This window comes from Ambystoma mexicanum, chromosome 2q (genome assembly GCF_040938575.1).
Source record: "Ambystoma mexicanum isolate Mex_15411 chromosome 2q, UKY_AmexF1_1, whole genome shotgun sequence".
Classification (NCBI taxonomy): domain Eukaryota; kingdom Metazoa; phylum Chordata; class Amphibia; order Caudata; family Ambystomatidae; genus Ambystoma; species Ambystoma mexicanum.
The window spans coordinates 1285478845-1285498805 of record NC_090924.1 but is presented as its reverse complement, the minus strand read 5'-3'; the positions used below and the strand labels follow the sequence as shown (position 1 = coordinate 1285498805).

The 19961-nt window shown below is 47.6% G+C and overlaps 1 protein-coding gene across 3 annotated transcripts in view; it reads left to right on the top strand.

The window, feature by feature from the left end:
- Positions 1–19961, top strand: part of DNAJC13 (DnaJ heat shock protein family (Hsp40) member C13) — a 2820731-nt gene that overhangs the window by 1869207 nt on the left and 931563 nt on the right. For all 3 annotated transcript variants that reach the window (XM_069648714.1, XM_069648713.1, XM_069648715.1), the window contains one exon: positions 11714–11915. In XM_069648714.1, the coding sequence (XP_069504815.1) occupies positions 11714–11915 (202 nt within the window). The remainder of the gene's footprint in view (positions 1–11713; positions 11916–19961) is intronic.

Here is a 19961-nt window from a genome sequence, read left to right as displayed (position 1 = left end):
AACCCATAGATGAGTGGGCAGCTCCAGTACATATGGAATGAGTCGGCGTGATCACTCCCGCGTTTCTGACAACTACCGGGGCAGTTTTGTGTAAATTTAGCAACTTTTGCTAGTGTATAGTGGAGTTTGTTCAATACTTTGAATGGAATCAGCCGGAGGCCTGCGTTTATGGATACCTTCTTGGTCAGTTCACAGTACTTCGCCCAGGTCTTATCTGCTATGGTTGTTCCCAGGTCGGTCTCCCAGGAGACTTTAATCGTGTTTATTGTCGGTGTGTATGTATGTGAAGTCGTGTAGAGTCTAGAAACACTGGTGCCTGATCGGGTAGATAAGGACATGAGGCATGCGTGTGGTGGGGGTTCGTCCGGAAATAATGGCCATCTAGCCTTAAAGGCCAGTCGCATCCTATGATACTGTAATATCTTTAGCTGGTCCCTCCCCACCCCAGTCTTGAATTCTTCCATGGTAATAAATTTGCCGTTGGGGAATATGTCCCTCATTTTAAATTCCCCATCTGGATCCCATGTTTTCTGCACATCGGTATCGTATGAGGGTGCTATGCCGGGAAAGTTCCAGAGAGGGGCTTCTGAATAGTAGAGTGTCTCCAATTGAAGTCTATGGTAGATCTTAGACCAAGCATGCACCGTCGTACTAACTGGGTCGAACGAACATTCGTCTTTGTTTTGTTTTTAATATGATGGACCGTAAATCAGTTGGACGTGCTGAGTGTGTTAGGCAGAAACCTGTGCAGTTCCCTTAGGGACCACTGCAAAAAGTTTAAGTCTACAGGTATTAGCAGTAAACCCAATTGGTAGCAGTCTGCACCACCCAGATTTACCTGGTAGCTGTGGCTGAGCAGTCAGACTTCCCTCAAGAAGAGTTAGGCAGTATATAGAGTATACACAATAGGGCTAAAAATACAGTAGCACAAGCAAACACTGACCAGAGGTTTTGTATAAAAGTATATAATTATTTATTTAAAAACACACTTGTAAAAATACACTGGCACTAATATGTCAAGCAAGTTCAAACACAGTCACTAGAAGTATATACACCTCCCTAATTATTTGACACGTCTAGGTTAAGACACCACTTATTTAGCAAAACAGAGGTGAACGCGTAACCGTAGATGGCACTCCAATAATTTGTTTAAAAAGGGAGAGAAAAGGCAGAATAGGAAAAACACACGGTACCAACACTTTTAAGAAACCTCAGCAAGTCAAGAAAGGCAGGGTCTACTGTAGAGCAAAAAGTTCATAGGCCAGGCCCACTCTCGGAGAGAGCAAGGCGGAATGTGCCCAAGATCACACAATAGACATGCACTCAAAGTCTTTGCAGAAAAGTCAAAGGAGGTTGGATCAAGTTAGAAAGGTAATGTTAACAGGTCCGAGGTCACACCAGGATAGAGAGTCAAGGATTTACGGGACATCTTGGACAGTCTGTTGCAAGGGAGACCAGGCGGTACAGTACCTGAAATGGTGAGAAAGCTCCAGCGGGGGCAGTTGTTCCTGGCAGCGGTTGCAAGTCAGAGCTTCGTCGAGGGGAAGAGAAGATCTCAACGTGGAGGAAAGCTGGAGGTCGTTGCACTGCCAGGGAAGAAACCAGACGCGGAGTTTCCAGGTTAAAAGGTACTACCCTTTTATTTGCGGTAGTGGTGAAGCGTGGCTATCCGGCCGCCGGGGTGCTTGGCACGGGCGATTCGACTACGAGACAATCCAGGAAGGTGAAAAAGGCAAACTGGTTGGTCCCACCAGCTCAAAGGGAACAAGACTCTCCTGGAAGAAGATCTCCTCTGTCGTCGGGAAAGTGGTGGTGTCGTCGTAGATGGCTCAGCTTCTCCCCTCTTTGGATTCTTAAGGTCCTGTGGCGATTTCTGACGTTCCAGTCCCCAAAGCCCTGCTTTTATGCAGCAAAACCCCCCTAGCTGTCACTCAAACATGCTAAGTGGTGAGCCAGGCGGCTCACCACTGGGCCAATCACACAAGAGTGCGACTTGAGTTGCCAAGGCAACTCAGTCCAGGGTGCCTAATCCCCTCCCACACATCCTGTTGACCCCAGACAGAGTGGCGCCATTTGGAGGGCTTCAGTGGAGAAGCCCGCCAAAAAGTGGAACAAAGGGCTCGACTTAGGTTAGAGTTTCAGAGGCGAACACAAACGCCATTTTAAAACCGAATCCTGGCAAAAAGCCCCAACCGGGGAATAAATATTAAATAAATAACCCAGCGGTATCTTTAACATTGCACCAAAAAGTGGTGCGTTTAAAATGAATGGGAAAATCCCATAGGAAATATTCCGGTGGAATATTTCGTGTGGTATCCACTGCCACCAGCCAGAAACTCAACAAGGTGGGACTGGACAGTGCCCCCTTGGAAAACAGACCCAGGGGCTATCGAATTACCCCTACCAGTACTTCCACAATATGATGGATTGTACTGGTTCTGTTCACAATTTAAGACTACTAAAGCCAATGGTGACTTTACATGCCCTGGGAGACAGTAGTCAGTCCCAGGGTATGGAGTCTATGTTTGGGGGTCACTATGACACACCTGTGTTACTGCACTGAGGGTGCTGTGTAACACACATACCAAAAACACATGAAGCCTTATGGAGTAAGAGACCCCATAGCCCATAAAACACATTACATAGTCAAAGGACATTCTCAAATCATGTCTAAGAGTGGGAGAAAAAGAGTCTCACTCTTAGCAGGAGAAAAAAAAAACCTAAAAAATCCAGCAAAGCTGCTGGGGGACTCACTAGGTTTGGGAAATTAGCCTTTACAGAGAATTCTCCCGAACAGTGTTTCCCTATACAGATATGTTGTGCAGTGTCTAGGTATCTGGCAAACTGAGCCTGTGCCACCAGATAATATAGTTCGAAGTCAGGTGCTGCTATGGCCCCTTTGTCATAGGGCTCTACCATTTTTTCCCATTTCATTCTGGCCGCCCCTCGCACCAGACAAACTCCACGGCTATGGAGCTGAAGGTATCAAAGAACTGCCTGCCTGGCCATATCGGGATGTTAGTGAAGATATATAGTAGCTTTGGTAGGATAACCATTTTCAGTATTGCAACCCGGCCTATGAGTGAGATAGGGAGTTTAGCCCATAAGTGGAGTTTAGTCGATATTGTGTTTAATAGTGGTTCTTGGTTGTCTGAGTATAGGGAGTTCCTGGTATCCAGTTAATATGACGCAAAAAAAAATTCGAATGACAAAATTGTCACAAAAATTATACCAAAAAAACAACAACAAAAACACAATTATTTTTAATTTACATGATTTTTTTGTTTCGTGAGTAAAAAAAGGGTTACAAAAAATAAAACGGGGGAGTTGGGGGGGAACCCCCATGTTGTTTTTTTTAGGTATAATGTTTTTTCTAGATTTTGGCATTCGAAATTATGTAATTCGAAATAGTCACTATAAACTGGAGGTCCTGTCTCCAGACACGATAATTCACAGGTATCTTATTTTCGTGGGTGACCACTGCAGGCCATATCTGTTTCGGGCATCTAGTGGCAGGGGTTAGGGAAAATATTTAGGATTTAGAGCTATTGGTTTTATAGCCTGAGTATTCTGCAAATTCATGTATTGTTTCCTTTGATGGCCCAGGTGTACGTCCGGTTCTCGGATATATAGCAGCATGTCGTCTGCGTATAGTGATATTGACTGGGTCAGTCAATAAGTGATTATTCGTGATTGATTACCGACCATCTTCTTCAGGACAAGATTGATCTTCATGTGCTACTGAATAATGTAGCCCATACATTTTAGAAAGTATGGGCCTATTCCAAATTACTTGAGTACGGTAAACGGGTACACCCACAACACCAAATCAAACGCTTTTACAGCATCCAAGGATACGGCAACTGCTTGGGCTTCAGGTTTTATCCGGGCCATGACTCAGAATAGTCTCCGGAGATTCAGTGCCGTCGACCGGGTTGGAATAAAGCCGCACTGGTCCCGGTGAACCAGCCTGGGCATATTGGGTAAGAGTCTTGTGGCTAAGATTTTGGCAAATATTTTTGCATCACTGTTTATTAAAGACAGGGGCCGGTATGAGGACATTTCGTGGAACGGTCGTCTGGGCTTCAGAAGCACTGTTATTATGGCCTCTCTCATTGACATTGGTAGGGTTCCCAGTTCTATTGCTTCCTCCCACACCAACAGCATTATTGGGGCTAGCTCAGCTTTGAGCTCTTCGTACAGCTCTGCTCCCAATCCATCTGACCAGTAATCTCTTCTATTGTTAGGGGCTGGTCGAGAGCTAGTTTATTCTCTGTGGACAATTTCGGGAGTGTAATATTGTTCAGGTAGTCCCTTATTTCGGTGGCTGATTTCAAGTCATGGTTGGAATATAGTTCTGAATAAAAACTTACAAATTCTCTATTAATGCCCTCCTCGCTGGTAGTCACTGTGCCGTCTCCCGCTAATATGCTGGAAATTGGCGTATGTTGTCTCTCGGCCTTTAGCAGGTTTGCCAGGGAGCGGCCAGCTCTGTTCCCTTCGCCATAACAGAGTGCTCTGTGTGGGGTTGCCGTGTATAGTAGTTCCCTGGTTGCTAGTTTATTGAACTCTTGTAAGTTACTATTAATGTCCGCTAGGGTTTTATCTTCATGTGTGGCTGTGTAAAGTGCTTCTAGTTCTTCCAGGCGTTTCTCCACCTCCTCCAGTTCTGCCCTGACTGACTTCAATAGTCCTGAGGACCTAGAGATTAGGATCCCCCTCACCCAGACCTTAAAGGTTTCCCATAGGGTTGAGTTCTTGTCAACCGACCCCCTATTAGTTTCAAGGAAGTGCTCCACCTCTATATGTAACGCATCTGCGATTGCTGGGTCTTTAAGGATCTCAGGTGGCATCCTCCATTTCCTGGCCGGGGGTTTTACATCCTCTAGTGTTATGTCCATAATGATAGGGGAGTGATCTGAAAGGGGGCGGGGAGTATCTCACAACTATTGATCTGGTTCATGAGGGACGCAGATACCAGCCAGTAATCTATACGGGACTCGGTGTCATGCACTGAGGAGTAGAATAAGTATTGCCTTTTTTTGTGGGTGCAGCATTCTCCAGGCGTCCACCATAGTCATTTGCGATAGGACTTGCTGTATCATGGCAGATGTTTTGGTGGGAGTTCGATGTTTGGTGGTGGAGCGGTCATGGCCGATATCCAAAATGGTGTTAAAATCAGCCCCCCCCCCCACACACTATCTGCTCGTTCTCTATGGGGCCTATTTCGTGTACCACGTTCAAATAGAAGTCGGGATCATCAACATTTGGTCCATACGTATTTACAAGCACTACCTCTTTTCCAGCAACACTACCTCATACTATGACATATCGACCCTAGGGGTCTATTTTGCTTTTTCCAAATCGGAAACCAATGGAGGGGTGAATCAGGGTGAGGACAACCCTTGCCTGTGCTGAGTTCTCAGTATAGTATCTTTGTTGCCCCCAACCCCTCAAGAGCTCAATGTTCACCTTCCGGAGTGCATGCGTTTCTTGTAACATAATCACCTGGGGTGGTGTCTGGTGAAGTAGGCCCCCACCTTACTTGACTTAGTTCGATTGTTGAGGCCTCAGACATTCCATGTAAGGAGTTTTAGCCTCGGCCCTTAACCATCGCCCTGGCGTGTGCCATGTCTGCGTAGCATTACTATGTCTTTCATCTCCATGATTCTTAGGAATGTGTCATGTGCAGTAGCACAACCACAGGTTTTAACCTGCAGGACCCTTCCAACTGGGTCCCAGAACCCCACCTCTCACCCACTATCCCCCATATAGCTCAACGTAGCTAATCATTCTTTGGTATTTCGACCCCCACCCTGCATCATCCCCCCCAACTTGACGATGCTGCCCAGTAACTCTCGAAACCTTCCCCTTGGGCATCCCTTGAAATAGTGGAACTTTCCTGAGGGTCGATCGCTGTAGCCATTTGGCTGACCTTGTCAGAGGTTCACGGCCCGATTATCAATGATCTTTTGTCCAGGCCATCCTTTTTAGCATGTCTCCACTGTTATGGAGGGCACACAGCGTGCCTTTGTCAGTCTGCGGAGTCTCATCTCTCCTCTCCTAGTCTTGGTCTAGCGTTTTGATCGATCACTCGGTCTCTGGGAGGCAATGGGATGAAGGCTTCCACATACACCATAACCTTCACAGGATTCTCAAAGAAGTGGGCCCTTCCCCCATGCTGAATTCTCATTTTAGCCGGGAAGATGAGGGCATAAGGTACATTGCGCATCCGTAGCTGTTTCTTGACCAACTCATAGGACCTTCTCTGTGTTTGGATATTGGCTGAAAAATCTGGGTATATGTGCATTCTGTTTTCCTCGTAATGTAGAGTTCCTTTTTCTCTGGATAGTCGGAGTATTGTATCTCTGTCCCTATAGTTGAGGAGATGTGCTATTATAGAGCGGGGTGGTGCAAGGGTGCGGTGGGCCCTCTCAATGAGGAAGTGATCCGAAAAGGGTTCCGCTCCCAGGAGTTTTCAAAAGGTTTTCCACTTGTCTCTCCATGGGGCCCTTGCTGAAAGTTTGAGACCCTGACAATCCGGATGTTATTCCTCTGTGATCTCGATTCGAGATCTTTGCACTTGTTCTGAGTTTTATGTAGTTCTGTTTTGAGTTGGGCTATGTCGCGCCATGTTGTGGCCATATTCGTACGTATCCTGTTTTCTGCCTCTGTGATGCGCGTGCTCTCCTTCTCCACCCGTGCCTTCAGAGATCCAATTGTCACTACTATGTAATCCAACTTGACATCAACTGCCAAGAATCCGTTCTGTACCAGTGTCTCCAGGCGGTCTTCTCTGGGGTCTACAGGATCTTCCACCTTTCTGTCAGGCGTCTGTGGCGCCACCCCTGCAGATCCATGCGGCTGGGAGCTTGCAAAGAGTCAATTGGGCCGTTTTCTTTCCCTCATGTGCCCTTCTTCTCGTTGCGGCCCATGTGTTGCATTTATCCGCTTAAGGGTGGACTGTGTTCTCCCACGTATCCGTGTCAGGCGCAATGTTGTCCAGAAAGAGGGGGGGGGTTGCTGTATGCCCACCTGACTCAGAATGTGTACTGCACGTTTATTTAAGGTCGGCCTCGCTTCTTTTTTTTGTTGCCACCTGCACTTCCCTCTGCGCATCCCCGGGTCCATATAGGTTGTTACCTTATTAAGGATGTGATAGAGCACACTTCTGCGCGTTTCTTGGTTGTGCTATTGTGCCCACAGAAGTACAGGTGGAGCTTCTTGGTTGTGCTATTGGGCCCACAGAAGTACAGGTGGAAGTGTCGCCTGGGGGGGGGGAGGCTGTGTAATTGTATTTACTATGTTTGAATAGACTTTGCTTGCAGACATTTGCCCCAAACTTTACAGTTTATGCTGAGGCAATTACTGAGTTTCTGGTTGCTTATCTCGCCAGCATCTATGTGGGCTCTGATCACAGCGCCACTATAGGTTTCCAGTCCTTGTTTATTGCCTCCACCACGTGGGCCTCCCAAGCGTCCCCCTCTTAAGGATTGTATGCAGAGTCTGTGTATGCGCTGGCAGCCGCCCCCCCCTGTCGCGTTCCACTTACTTGGAGGGGGGGTGATGACTGCTCCTCCCGCGTGCCTCTGTCCCTGGTCCGCTCTAGTGGTGAGATGGCAGTACTGTGTTCCGTCTCACTTCGGTGCCCTGGGCCTCACGGATCAGGGTTCAGCCTTATGTCGTGCGCCGCCATGCAGAGGGGGAGGGCCAGGTCTGTGAAGCGCTTGTATCGCCTTCCAATCGCACACCCGTCCGTAGCGGTGTGCAGTCACCCGTCAGCTTCACGGGGTTCCCCCCCCTCCAACACTGTTTTTCGGATTGTTGCGCGGCCCTTGTTGCAGTAGCTCCCGGCTGCTGACGGCCTCCGCTCCTCTTATAAGTCGCTGGCTGTGGGTGTATCGCACAGGGGGTGGCAGCCACTCGGTGTCTTTCCCGCCGTCTTCCAGTGCTTCCCTCTGGCTATGGTGCCCTTCCCTCAACTCGGCCTGCTGCTGGTCTCCAGCTCACCGCGGATGTCTCATGGAGCCGCCGGGGGGCTGCGTCCAAGCCTCTGGGTCGCTGAAAGTTTCGGGCAGGATTTCTCTGCGGCCTCACAACGTGCGTGTCCAGTTTTTGCAGGACTTGTTCTTCCAGTCTTTCTCTACCGGATTTCTATTTTGTGGTGCGTCCGGATTGGCCCTGGTAGGATCAATTTAGCTCAATTGTTTTCTCGGGCCGGAGCTCTCCTTTCAGGCAGCCATTTGTGATGTGCGCAACAGCACCCCACAATCTTGTGTCCGTTTTAATGCTTCCGTGTACTCTTGTTCAGACCACTACTTGGGTGGGGGGGGGGGCCAGCGCCCAATTGCTTGCTCATGCGAGGCCCCCTGTGGGCCCACTCATGCGTCAGTGCCGCAACGTTGTTTGTTTGCACTTGAGCTGGTTCTCTAGTTGACCCTTGGAGGGGGTAATCCCCAGCTGCTGTCTCTTGCACTGCCCCCCCATGTGGTTTTTCAAGTGGGCTGTGTTTTCCCATGTTTCCTTGCGCCCTTAACAGTTTTTGCCCTCGGTGTCCCCCTGCACGTCCCGCTCCGCAGGGGGCGGTGTTACATGGGCTCCCTGTGCGTGGGGTGCAGATCTAGTATTCCCTGCTGTGGTATGGGCAGCGGGCAGGTGTCCGGGGCTCTGCTGGTCCTCCACCCCAGCACCTGTTCTCGCCTCCTCCGGGCAATGTTGTGGGCTCCGGCTCCTCAAGTCACTCCCGCCCGGCTGGCGATGGTCCTCTCTGCTGTCCGCTCTTTATGGCAGCACTCTCCCCTCGTTCTTCAGGGTAGACCGGGCACCCTGTGACAAGCCGGGGGCCTGGATCGACTTCCCAGTTCCGGTGCTGTAGTCGGGGACTGTCCACCGTTGCCGAGGCTTCAGCTTTTAGACTCTCCTGCTCACTCTGTCAACGGGCCTCCCTCCTCGGCTCTGTAGCCCGGCACCGTCTCAGTGCAGATCCGCCATCTTGGAGTTGCAGCGCGGGCCAGCACTATCCCTCTCTGCCGTGTACCTCCTTGATTAGCTTCCGAATTCTTTTGCGAGGATCGTCCGCTGTGTGCTCGGGACCTTTATGGACCTGATGCCTTTGCTCTCAGCCACCACTTATTCTTTTTTCCGCCAGTTTTGCTTCATTACGTCTTCAGGATCTCTCAGTGCTCCAGGAGCTTGCAGCCTACCTCATGGCTGCCAAGCCACGCCCCCTTAGCAAGCGTCTTTCTTCACAATTCCCACTGTTGTGTGATTTTTGCAGGCTTTGTGCAACCAGTTTTCCCACACCAGTTTGTTACTGGGTGGGACTTAAAATGTGTGTTAACTAACGTTCCATTGGTGTTTTCCAAGGGCAAGGTTACTATAAGAGGGAGGCCATCCTTCTTTCCTAACGTTGTTTTGGACGTCCAGCTCTTTCAGACTATTCTTCCTATGTTTTTTCCTCTGCTTCACCCTTCCAATATGAGGAGCGATTCAATCAGCTGGACCCAGTTCAGGCACTCAACTACTACTTATCTCGGATGCTGGACATCACTCTATGTGAGGAACATCCATCAGAAAGAACATTACCAAAAGGTAGGTAATTAATTTGTTGTTCTCCAGCATTTGTATCTTTCATAGAATCACATCCGGCGGTTCTGCCAACCCTTGTGGGCCTCATTATTGGAGGCTTTCCGTGTGTTACACCACTATGAACTTGGCCTACAGGGGTGAGCTTAATGAGTCTATGCTGTGGCATACCTGAAGGAGGGCTTGGACTAGTGTGATCCATAGTTCAAGTGTTTTATTCAAAAATAGAAAAGTTAAACTAATAACTTATTACCTATTTCTGAGGGAAGTTGCCTACCTAGCAAAACTTATTACCTATTTCTGAGGGAAGTTGCCTACCTAGCAAAACATTACTGAGGATGCATGTCAAAGACCAAGATTAAGTCTGAATCCTACCCAACTAAGTGGCCGTACCACTTTAGAAAACACCTAACTCAAAGGAAAAAGGTGAGGCTTTGTACAGTAGCCTCAACACAGATTCTTCCTGGCCCAATTCATACGTAGATAGTTAATAGTCTTTAAGGGCTTCTGGATTAAGCCGGTTCTTTCCTGGTCTCCATCTCACAGTAAGGATTTCAAAAGCAACTGTTTGTTGATGCAAACCGATCCCACTCCTCCAAGATGATTTGAAAATAAAAAAAATGCCATTTGCCTTTTCTTGCTTAAAGGTGTTTGGATTCCCAACAGTTCTATAGTTTTGCAGCTTCCTTGGCTTTCTTAGCCTCAATTCAAATGTGTCTGTTTCTTTCTCTCCTTTCAAAGGTTATTTATATCTTCTGGTTTCTCAGGCCCCAAAATTCGATATAGCTTTTCTCAGCCCTATACATAGTTTTAGTATTTCTCTCTGTCCCTCTTTCATAGGGTTTTTGCACATTTGAGTTGCTCTGGTTCATGCAACCTTGATACCTTTCCAATCATTAAACCCAGCATTTGTATTATTATCAGTCCCCCTTTCATAGGGTTTGTTGTACTTCTGGGTTTCTCAGGCTCCCATAACATTGATATCTTCCCCTTTCATTAATTGCAAATTTCGTACATTTTCCATCTGGTTTCTCGGTTCCTGTAATCTCGTGACTCTCCCTGCTGCTATTTTGCTCGGTAGCTATAGTCTGACATGTGAGGAGCTCGTGGCTATGGGCTCCTTCATGTCGTCTGGTCTCGTAACGTTCCAGGGCTACTTTTCCACCACAGTTTCTTGATGGTCATGCCACCAGATGGGATGGTTATGTTTCCGTCTCTACCTCTCCTCTGTCCTCAGCTTCTCACTCGGTTAGAATGCCAACCCTCAGGCAGTTGGCTAGCGCTTTGTTCACCCTCCTTGTTGCCACATGCCCAGTGGCCCTGCATGGCTCTGTCCCTCCAGGACGTCGATTCTGCAAAGACTCTCCTCTTCATCTGAGTTTTCCTCCCTCGGTATGAGTCCTTTACAATCCGTCCTCTTTTTATACACGTCACAGGGATACATAGAACAGTGTACTTCTCTGTTGACTGTGCCGTTCTGGCTCTGTTCAGCATTATCTGAAGGCAAAGAGATAGAAGAAGTGTTACTGTTTGGTGGCTTAAAAATAGGAGTCTTCAAAACAGAAGTAAGTCTTTTTATGTCCAATGAGGTAGATGTCTTGTTCCATACAGGGGCATCCTGATGGAATGAGAGTCCTTGCACCCGAAAAGAGTGTCACTTCCAGTTAGGTCCCACTTGCCCAAACCCTTAGGGAGGGTTTGGATGAGCAGACTTCCCTCCCAAGGGGAGAAGGCACGAATACCCCTGGATTCATCACAGTGCCTAGTGACTAAGGAGCAAATGCCCCAAAATGAACTGATAAAACACTAAACTGAGTGTAGTTTTTTTTTGTTATTGTTTGGTTACATGCATTCATAACTGCTTTGTTAAAGTATGAGGATTCCCAGCCTGACTGGAAGTATCCCACAGCATGTGAATCTATGAAAATGCCAATGCTGACTAACTCTTTTTCTGGTAAGTAACTTTTGTTATTACTATGCTATCCTGAAATCCTAAGTACAACAGGAAAGCATAGCTGGGGGCTGTGGTGGTTGCATTGGATGTATCTATTAATTTTCCCTCTGCTTGGTGAAAGTTTTGATGGGAATGCATTGCTTTGATGCTGACCAATTGTTTTATCGATTGCAGGAGACTCATGATTGAGAAAATTGCTGCCCACCTTGCCGATTTCAGCCCTCGTCTTCAGAGCAACACAAGAGCACTTTACCAATACTGTCCTATCCCAGTAATCAATTATCCCCAGCTTGAGAATGAACTGTTCTGCAACATTTATTACTTGAAGCACTTTTGTGATGCTGTCCGATTTCCTAACTGGCCCATCAAAGATCCTGTAAGTCGATTAAATGTTTTTCTATTTTTATATTTCACCATTGATTTTCTTGTAATATATTTGGAACCAAAGCCAAATGAAACTAACGATATCTGTAATAAAAGCTGTCAAAATGTATATTCATGGACAAGTTTCAGGCAGCATTGTGTTCAGTTGTACTTGGACCTTTCAACATTGGCAGGTATTCAACAGTTTGTATGTTTTGAGTGATTGACCGACTGCTTTGGGGGCAGAGGATTTTTAATAGTTTAAAACTATTGAAATTTAAAGGTAAAGGAGTTTGAAAGTAGCCAAATGTGTTATCTTCCTGCAATAAAGAGATACATGTTTCATGTGCGTAGCCTTTTCATCCGAGGTGGCTCCTTTTCTGACTTAATTATATATCTAACCCTGCTTTTCTAACCCTGCCAGAGTTGAATTTGCAAGTTTTGCCCTTATTGATAAATCTGTAACCACTACACAAGAAAGTATTAAAACAGCAAAGCCTCAGGAGCAATCACCTGCTTATAAGGACATGCCACTTATCGAAGATCACACCCCTAGCGGCAGCGACAAAAATAAATAGGGTGAGAGATCACTGCCCAGGTCTAGTGCACAAGATATGATGGTGTAGTGTTAGGTTATATTTTCATTGTTATACTTAATATCCGACACCTGTGAGACCCCCAGCACTTTTTGCTGGACTTGTGCATTATTTTTCTATGTTCCTGAGTCAGTGGAAATCTTTTTCACCACTCACCCATTCTTTTAGTCTTTTTATGGGTGTCCTTTTTATGTCTGCTTTATTTTTTAAATTATATTTTCCTGTAACTTTTTGGGCATCAGCATTTTCCTACTGCAGCACACAGTACTTTCTGTGCAGTGTTGCTGGGGTGCCTCTTGGGCTCCCCTTTTACTTTCTCTTGGGGTCCTTTTTGTGAACTACTGTTCCCAAGGGTAGAAGCATACTTTTTATCCTTTCAACAACTCCAATGTGAAATCAACACCCCCACCTTATGTGGAGTGCTGAGGAGATGCATAGTGTCCCCTATCTCACTGCTCCTGTGACATTTTTGTTAGGTGACAAGCTTACTATTATGGCTGTTGGCAGTGGGCATATTATACTGACTTTTGGGTGATTTTTTACTTGCAGGCTGTCAAACCAGCCACAGTAATGCTCTGAAGGGTCGCCATTCATCTAGAATGATGGCTTCTTTCTTTTTTTGGCATTTTTTAGTGTGATTGTCCTTTCCTGATCCTTTTGCCTTCCTGGGAAGAGGGTTGAGGGTGTCCTGGTCTAATTTTAATCTTCAGCGGGATCCCTTTGTGTAGCCTGCCAAGTCTCCAGAGTGTCTGTGAAGACAGGAAATGAGGGAGGAGTCCGAAACTCTGCAGCCTTTGTCTTCTGGTATTCCTGCCTGGAACCAGTCCTAACTGGGAGGCTGGCTGTCCTAAAAGGTCAGCCACCCCCCAAAGTTTGAATGTAGCACGTGTGCTGATTGACTGGGTTCCTGGAGAAATGGCCTGGATCTGGAAGCTGAACATACGTCCACCACTGGAGCTGTATTCGATGAGGAAGAAGAAGAGAAGACTGACCTGCTGTGTAACCACTGCCTGGGCTGATCCCTTCTTCCATGCGACCTGGGAGTCCCGAAGATGACTCCAACCCTAGGACTGGTGAGACCCATCAGTCTTAAGAAAACCTGCATATCGAGCTATCCCATGATGAGCTGTGACCTTCTTGAGCTGCAAACTGCCAATACCCTGAGACCTCAAGGCTGAGTGCTGTGCAGCATCTTCCCGTAAACAAATCTCTGTGAAACTTCGTTGGTCTCCGGCTGGACCTCCAGAAGCAAGATTCCACTTCTTGAAGTCCCCTCACCTGAGTGTTGGACTGAGATAGTGCGGTGAATTGATCAGACGACAACCGTTCCACATCTGGTACCTTGAAGAGGGTGCCAAATCCACAGAGCCATGAGAAGCACCAAAGAATCCTTTGTTGGGAGCCTTTTCTGTCAACTGTTGCTGCAAATTCCCATCCAGTGTCCTTTCTTTTGTCACTACAGTAACAAGAATCCAGAGACCGGGTCCTGTGCTGTTGCATCGTGAAGGTGTCTGTCTGCAAGCTCTTCACTGCTGAGGTACTGTGGGGCTGAGGGTAATACTTACCTAAAGTCTTGTTGCTTCTGTGTGGCTAGGGTGGTGATTCGTGTAGATGGCAGTTCGCCAATACAGTTTACCAATGCCTTATACTGGAATGCATCTAGGAAGTCTTCTACGAAGTCCCTGAACACTTTCTACTAATTCTAAGGTCTGTACTTACCTGTTAGACGAGCAATTCTATGAAACTCTGACTTTCCTGCATCTGGGAATTATCCTGACCTGCCTACTGTTGGCCACTGGGCCACCAGTGTCCCCCTTCTCCCTCTGAGATCACTCATGGCTTAGATTAGGGAAGGACATTTAAAGTATAATGAATTTGACTAGAAAATAAAACAAGTGTTCAAGTACTTAATTGCTATGTGTTAGTGATGTAACTGGTTGTCTCTGCAATAAGATAAGTTACAAAGTGTTGCAACGTTATTACTTACATGTGAATTGCATACTTCCATTCTGAAAAGTATACAAAGTTATTTACTTACCTTTGAATTGTGTTCTACTATTCTAGAAAGTAACAGAGTTGGTATTAATATATTATTCCTGAAACTGAACACGTGTAAAAGTGTATTACTAATAGGGTTTTACAATCCTTGAATAGCCTTCTTCCGTTCTAAATCTGTAATACTGATTCTGATACTTGTTAATCTGCTTAGAATCACATGCTGTGCATATAGTCTGCCATCCAGTGGTAACCGCAGAGTATTGCATCTTGTCTTTCGGGGGCCGAAAGGGGACGTCGGCATAGGCGTGCCTGTAACACTATCCCTATCGTGACGTGTAGTGTACCCAAAATCCCTCACGCGCCGAGGTCCCTCAGATTCTTTTTTTCTGCCCAAATAACTGGTCGCCCTATAGCAGAGCTCTTACAGAAAGAGACCTTGTTTATCTTGTACCGACTTGTCGATTATTACGCGGTAAGTCATTTCAGTCGCAAGAACATCTTTGACGAAGACTGCAGGGGATTCGTCTACAGCGGTGGATTTCGGCACCTAAGAACCGGCGGACGGACTTCCCACGTGGTCAGGCCCTCTGGCCGACCTTTACAGTAGGGAGAATGGGGTCAGGGTGACCATATTTTCGCTTTGTCTTTCCTCCTTTCCCCTCTTTACCCTTTTGGTCTGGTCATCTTCCCCTTTGGCTATGGAAAGGACTCATTTTAGGTTCTGCCCTAAGTGTAGGGTCAGATATCCTTGGAAGGACGAACACAGGACGTGCAACGCCTGTCTCCCCTTAGATCACAACGAAAAGCGGTGTGCGGCCTGCAAACTCCTGCGGCCTAAGACCCTTAAGGAGCACCGTGTAAAGCGGTGGGCCACGTACGGTATGTCGCGGGTGGATCGCCCTTCCCCCACCGCCACACCCGCTGAGAGTAACGGGGGCACCTCAGATGACCAAATATCCGTTGCGAATGTAATGTACCTTGAGGCGGACACTTCTAGGTCCACCAAGCCCATCCCCGACCCTTTAAGGCCTGACTCTAGTCTCGCTTCATGGACAACACCCGGCGACAGGGGCATACAAACGCATCTCACTAAGCATACAACCCCTACACTGGTTTCAACGTCCTCGTCGAAAAAGGTGCAAGCGCCAACAGGGCCGTCAAAATTTTCGACGGGTTCCTCGGATCACGCAGATACAAAGCCTTCCCCGCATCCGAAGTAACGTCTTGCGACTGGGCAATCAAAAACAAGTAAGGGCACTACTCCAAAAACTTCACACGTCGAAGTGCGGAAATCCGACGCTGCGATGGCCCCGAAGACCGCGGTAGTCCCGAAATTTACGGCTAGGCCTCTAGTCGAAAAAAATGACCGCTGGGCCCTCTAACGCCATAGCAGGTAATACACCTACCGATAGACCATCGGAGCAAATATCTCACGCCGTTTCGGCGGTTATCGAAGACCGCATCGAGAGGATTACGGCAGCAGTGGGACTTATCCCGGTTCCATCTAAAATCATGGGCCAAGCTGCGGGCAAATCTTCGGATGCGGTTTGTGGCCCTGATTCTCACGATACTTATGAAGATAGTCAAGAGCCTCTTTCCGACACCTTTAGAGGCTCTTTTCGGTGCCGTAGAGCGGAGGATGACGTTTTTCCACCCATAGGCCCGTCTGGGTCCTCTAAATGGACTAGAGAGAAATTCAAAGGGTGTATGGACCGGCTGGGGAGGATTTTCCATTTTTCTGATCATCCATCCCCGAAAAGGTCTCGTGCAGAGCCAGACCCTCAATCTACTTCGCATTTTCAAGAGCAACCTTCTGTCCCCATCCAGAAGGAAGACATTGTCCACATGGACACCTATAGGGACATTTACAATGAAGAGGAATACACTTCTTTTCTGCAGAATTATGAAGAGGAACAGCAGGGTGCCATGGACAATTGGGAAGAAAACCCAGCAGGAGGGTACGTACCCATGGACACTTCAAGATCAGGACACTGATGTTTTGTGTCTGGATTTCCCTCCGTCCACCCCGGCTCGCCAGGCCTCGCCTGTAGATGACCAGATGGTCTTCAACTCTATGTTGAAAAAGGCAGCTGAACACTTTAAAATCTCTACTCAAGAGGCTGTGCCTAAACAGGATTTTGTAGAGGATATTCTTAAGGAAAAGCCTCCATCTAGCCAAGCTATTCCCCTACTTAATTCCATCAAGAGGTTGGCTCCCTCCTTGGTGTCACCAGCTGAAACCCGAGCAGTGAACCCAAGAGTGGAAACATTTTTTTGCCTACCACCCGAAAGAGGGCAGGGATACCCCTTGCCACTGGGGAGACACCTCCGGACAAGGAATCCAAAAGGCTGTATGCTCTAGGCAAACGAGTCACCTCGGCTGCCGCATACACTATGCGGATAGCTAATAAAACCACGCTATTGGCAAGTTATGCTACTCTCAGTAGGACCTACTCCAAGAAGGCCTCCAAGAGGTTTTAGAACCAGTCAAGTCCAAGCTTCTCTCTATTGTGGTCGAGGGAAGACAAGTGAACCAGAATGTGATAACAAAAATACCCTGGACACGGCAGAGACAGCAGGCAGGTCTCTGGCCCAAGGGACCCTACTCAAAAGACATGCTTGGCTGTGTACCTCAGGGTTCAAACCCGAAACGCAGGCCTCTCTCATCAGTAAGCCTATTGAGGAAGCTAACCTCTTCAGGAAAGCGGTTGATGAGGCCTTGGAAACAGCCAAGAAAGAGCATGAGACTCTTAAGTCCCTACAACAGATCACACAAAGACCTTCCCCCCCAGAGAGGTAATAACTCTCGGCGGTCCTTTCAAGGGCAGTCCCGTGCAGGTCAAAACAACTATGGCACGGGGAATTTCAACACTGGACAAACGCGGCAAGAGGTAGAGGCCCCAATCCTACAGGAGCCGCAGCCTCTGGTCAGAAATGACCACCAGATCCAGGTCCCCTCCCATGTCACCCCGGGCCGGGGTGCGATTAACATCTTTCCTCACAGCATGGGAAGGGATAACTTCCGACCACTGGGTCATAAAGACGGTTGCCCACGGGTACTGCATGGAATTCCCCCGACCTCCTCAATTCAGACCGCCGCGCTTACAGCGCCTTTCACCGGACCATCTGGAGATCCTGAATCAAGAGGTGGAAGCGCTGCTGGGAAAGGACGCCATAGAAGCCGTCCCTATTCTTCAGATACACAAGGGTATTTATTCAGTGTACTTCCTTGTACCCAAAAAGGACCTCACCATGCGCCCTGTTCTAGACCTGCGCCCAGCGAACAAGTTCATAAAACCCCAGAAGTTTTGCATGGTAACACTACAGGAGGTGATCTCACTGCTGAAACAGTAGTATCTGGACGCTATTTCAGTCTGACCCCTGAGCAAGGCTAGTTCTTTTCTATCCCCTCTGTTATACAGTTTTAATGGAGACTGTCTATAACCAGTTTGTGTTTGAATGGGATTTTAATTTCATTCTTTCATTCCTTATGATGGCTCTGATTGAGGCTTTACATTCTACTGTATTGCGTACTCCCACAGATTCCTCATTTTTGATCTTCTCTACGTGATAGGTATTGACAGCTGCACTGGAACATTTTTCACCAACAGGGAGTGAGGTGTGCCTCGTCACCGAAACTCTTCGACTGCTCTTTTACAACTATCCTCTGTTACCACCCACCCAACTCTTCTTGGATAGCTTAAACAACTTTTTGGCCTCTAAATACCAGATTATGCCAGACTCCTCTTGCTCATGCTTTTAACATCCAGATGGATGGTGCTGATGATCCCGTCTCTACAAAATTAAACTACTTAATACTTAATACTCGACACTCTAAGCTATCCTCAGTCCTCATTCTTCATGACCTCTCTTCTGCTTTTGACTCTGTCGATCACCCCCTTCTTCTCAACACTCTTTCTGCCTTTGGATTGACAGTCTCTGTTCTTAACTGGCTATCCTCTTACCTCTCCTCCCGCTCTTTCACTGTTTCCTGGGGTGGCCGGTCCTCTCTGTTAAGCAGAAACCTGTGCAGTTCCCTTTGGGAACACTGCAAAAGATTTAGGACTAGAGGTGTTAGCAGCAGACCCACTTGGTAGCAGTCTGTACCACCCAGATTTACCTGGTAGCTGTGGCTGAGCAGTCAGACTTCCCTCAAGAAGAGTTAGGCAGTATGCAAAGTATACACAATAGGCACTCAGACACCACAGCACAAGCAAACACTGACCAGAGCTTTGGTATCAAAGTATATAATTATTTATTTAAAAACACACTGTTTGAAACACTCCAGCACTCTTATTGTAAAACACTCTAAACACAGTTACTATTATGATATATACAACCCTTATTCCTTATCAGACAAGTCTTAGTTAACACCACTTATTTCCAGACAGAGGTGAGCGCTTAACTATAGAAGGCACTCCAATAGGTTTCTGAAGAAGGGAGGGAAAAAGACAGAATATGTGACGATACACCACTCTAAGATTTAGGAACACTTTTAGCAAGGCAGAAGAGTAAAAGTCACTGGTGAGCCAAAGTCCATAGGCTGGGCCCACTCTTAGAGAGAGCAGAGCACAAATGCGCCCAAGATCACGCAGTTACACTAGGCTTTGAAAGTCTTGCAGAGAGTTCGAAAAGAGTTTAGAGAGTCTCAGAAAAGTTTAGCCAGGGTGCCCCAGGCTAACCCAGGTTCGAAAGCCGGGGGCTAAATCTACCCTGTACAGTCGGTGGCAAGGGAAGCCAGGCGGGACACGGTACCTTAAGTGGGAAGGATCCTCCAGCGGCGGCAGTTGTTCCTGGCAGCGGGCGCAAGTCTCGGCGTCGTCCAGAATAAGAGAAGATCTTGACTTGGAGGAAAGATGAAGGTCGTTGCACTGCCAGGGGAGAGACCAGCCGTGGAGTTTTCCGGTTAAAGGTATTACCCTTTATTTCGCGGTCGTGGTAAAACGTGGTATTCCGGTTGCCGGGGTGCTTGGCACAGGCAAGGCAGCTACGAGATGCATCGGGAAAGCGAAAAGACGGTGAAACTGGTTATCCCCACCAGTCAAAGGAAGAAGACTCTCCGGCGGGAGATCTCCTCTGTCATTGGGAAAAGTGGTGAGACGGTTCTGCAGGGCTCCACCGGTGGTGTCGTCATAGCAGGTCGGCTCAGCTTCTCCCTCGTTGGATTCTTAGGTCTTGTGGCGACTTCTGAAGTCCCAGTCCCCAAAGCCCTGCTTTTATGCAGAAAACCCCCATTCACTCAGCCTAGCTGTCACTCAAACATGCTAAGTGGTGAGCTGGCCGGCTCACCACTTAGGCAACTCAGTCCAGGGTGCCTAAATCCCCCACCACCCTTCCTAAGTACCCCAGACAGAGTGGCAACACTTTGGAGGGCTTCTGTGGAGAAGCCCGCCAAAAAGTGGAACAAAGGGCTTGACTTGGGTTGGAGTTACAGAAGAGAACACAAGCGCCATTTTAGAACCGAG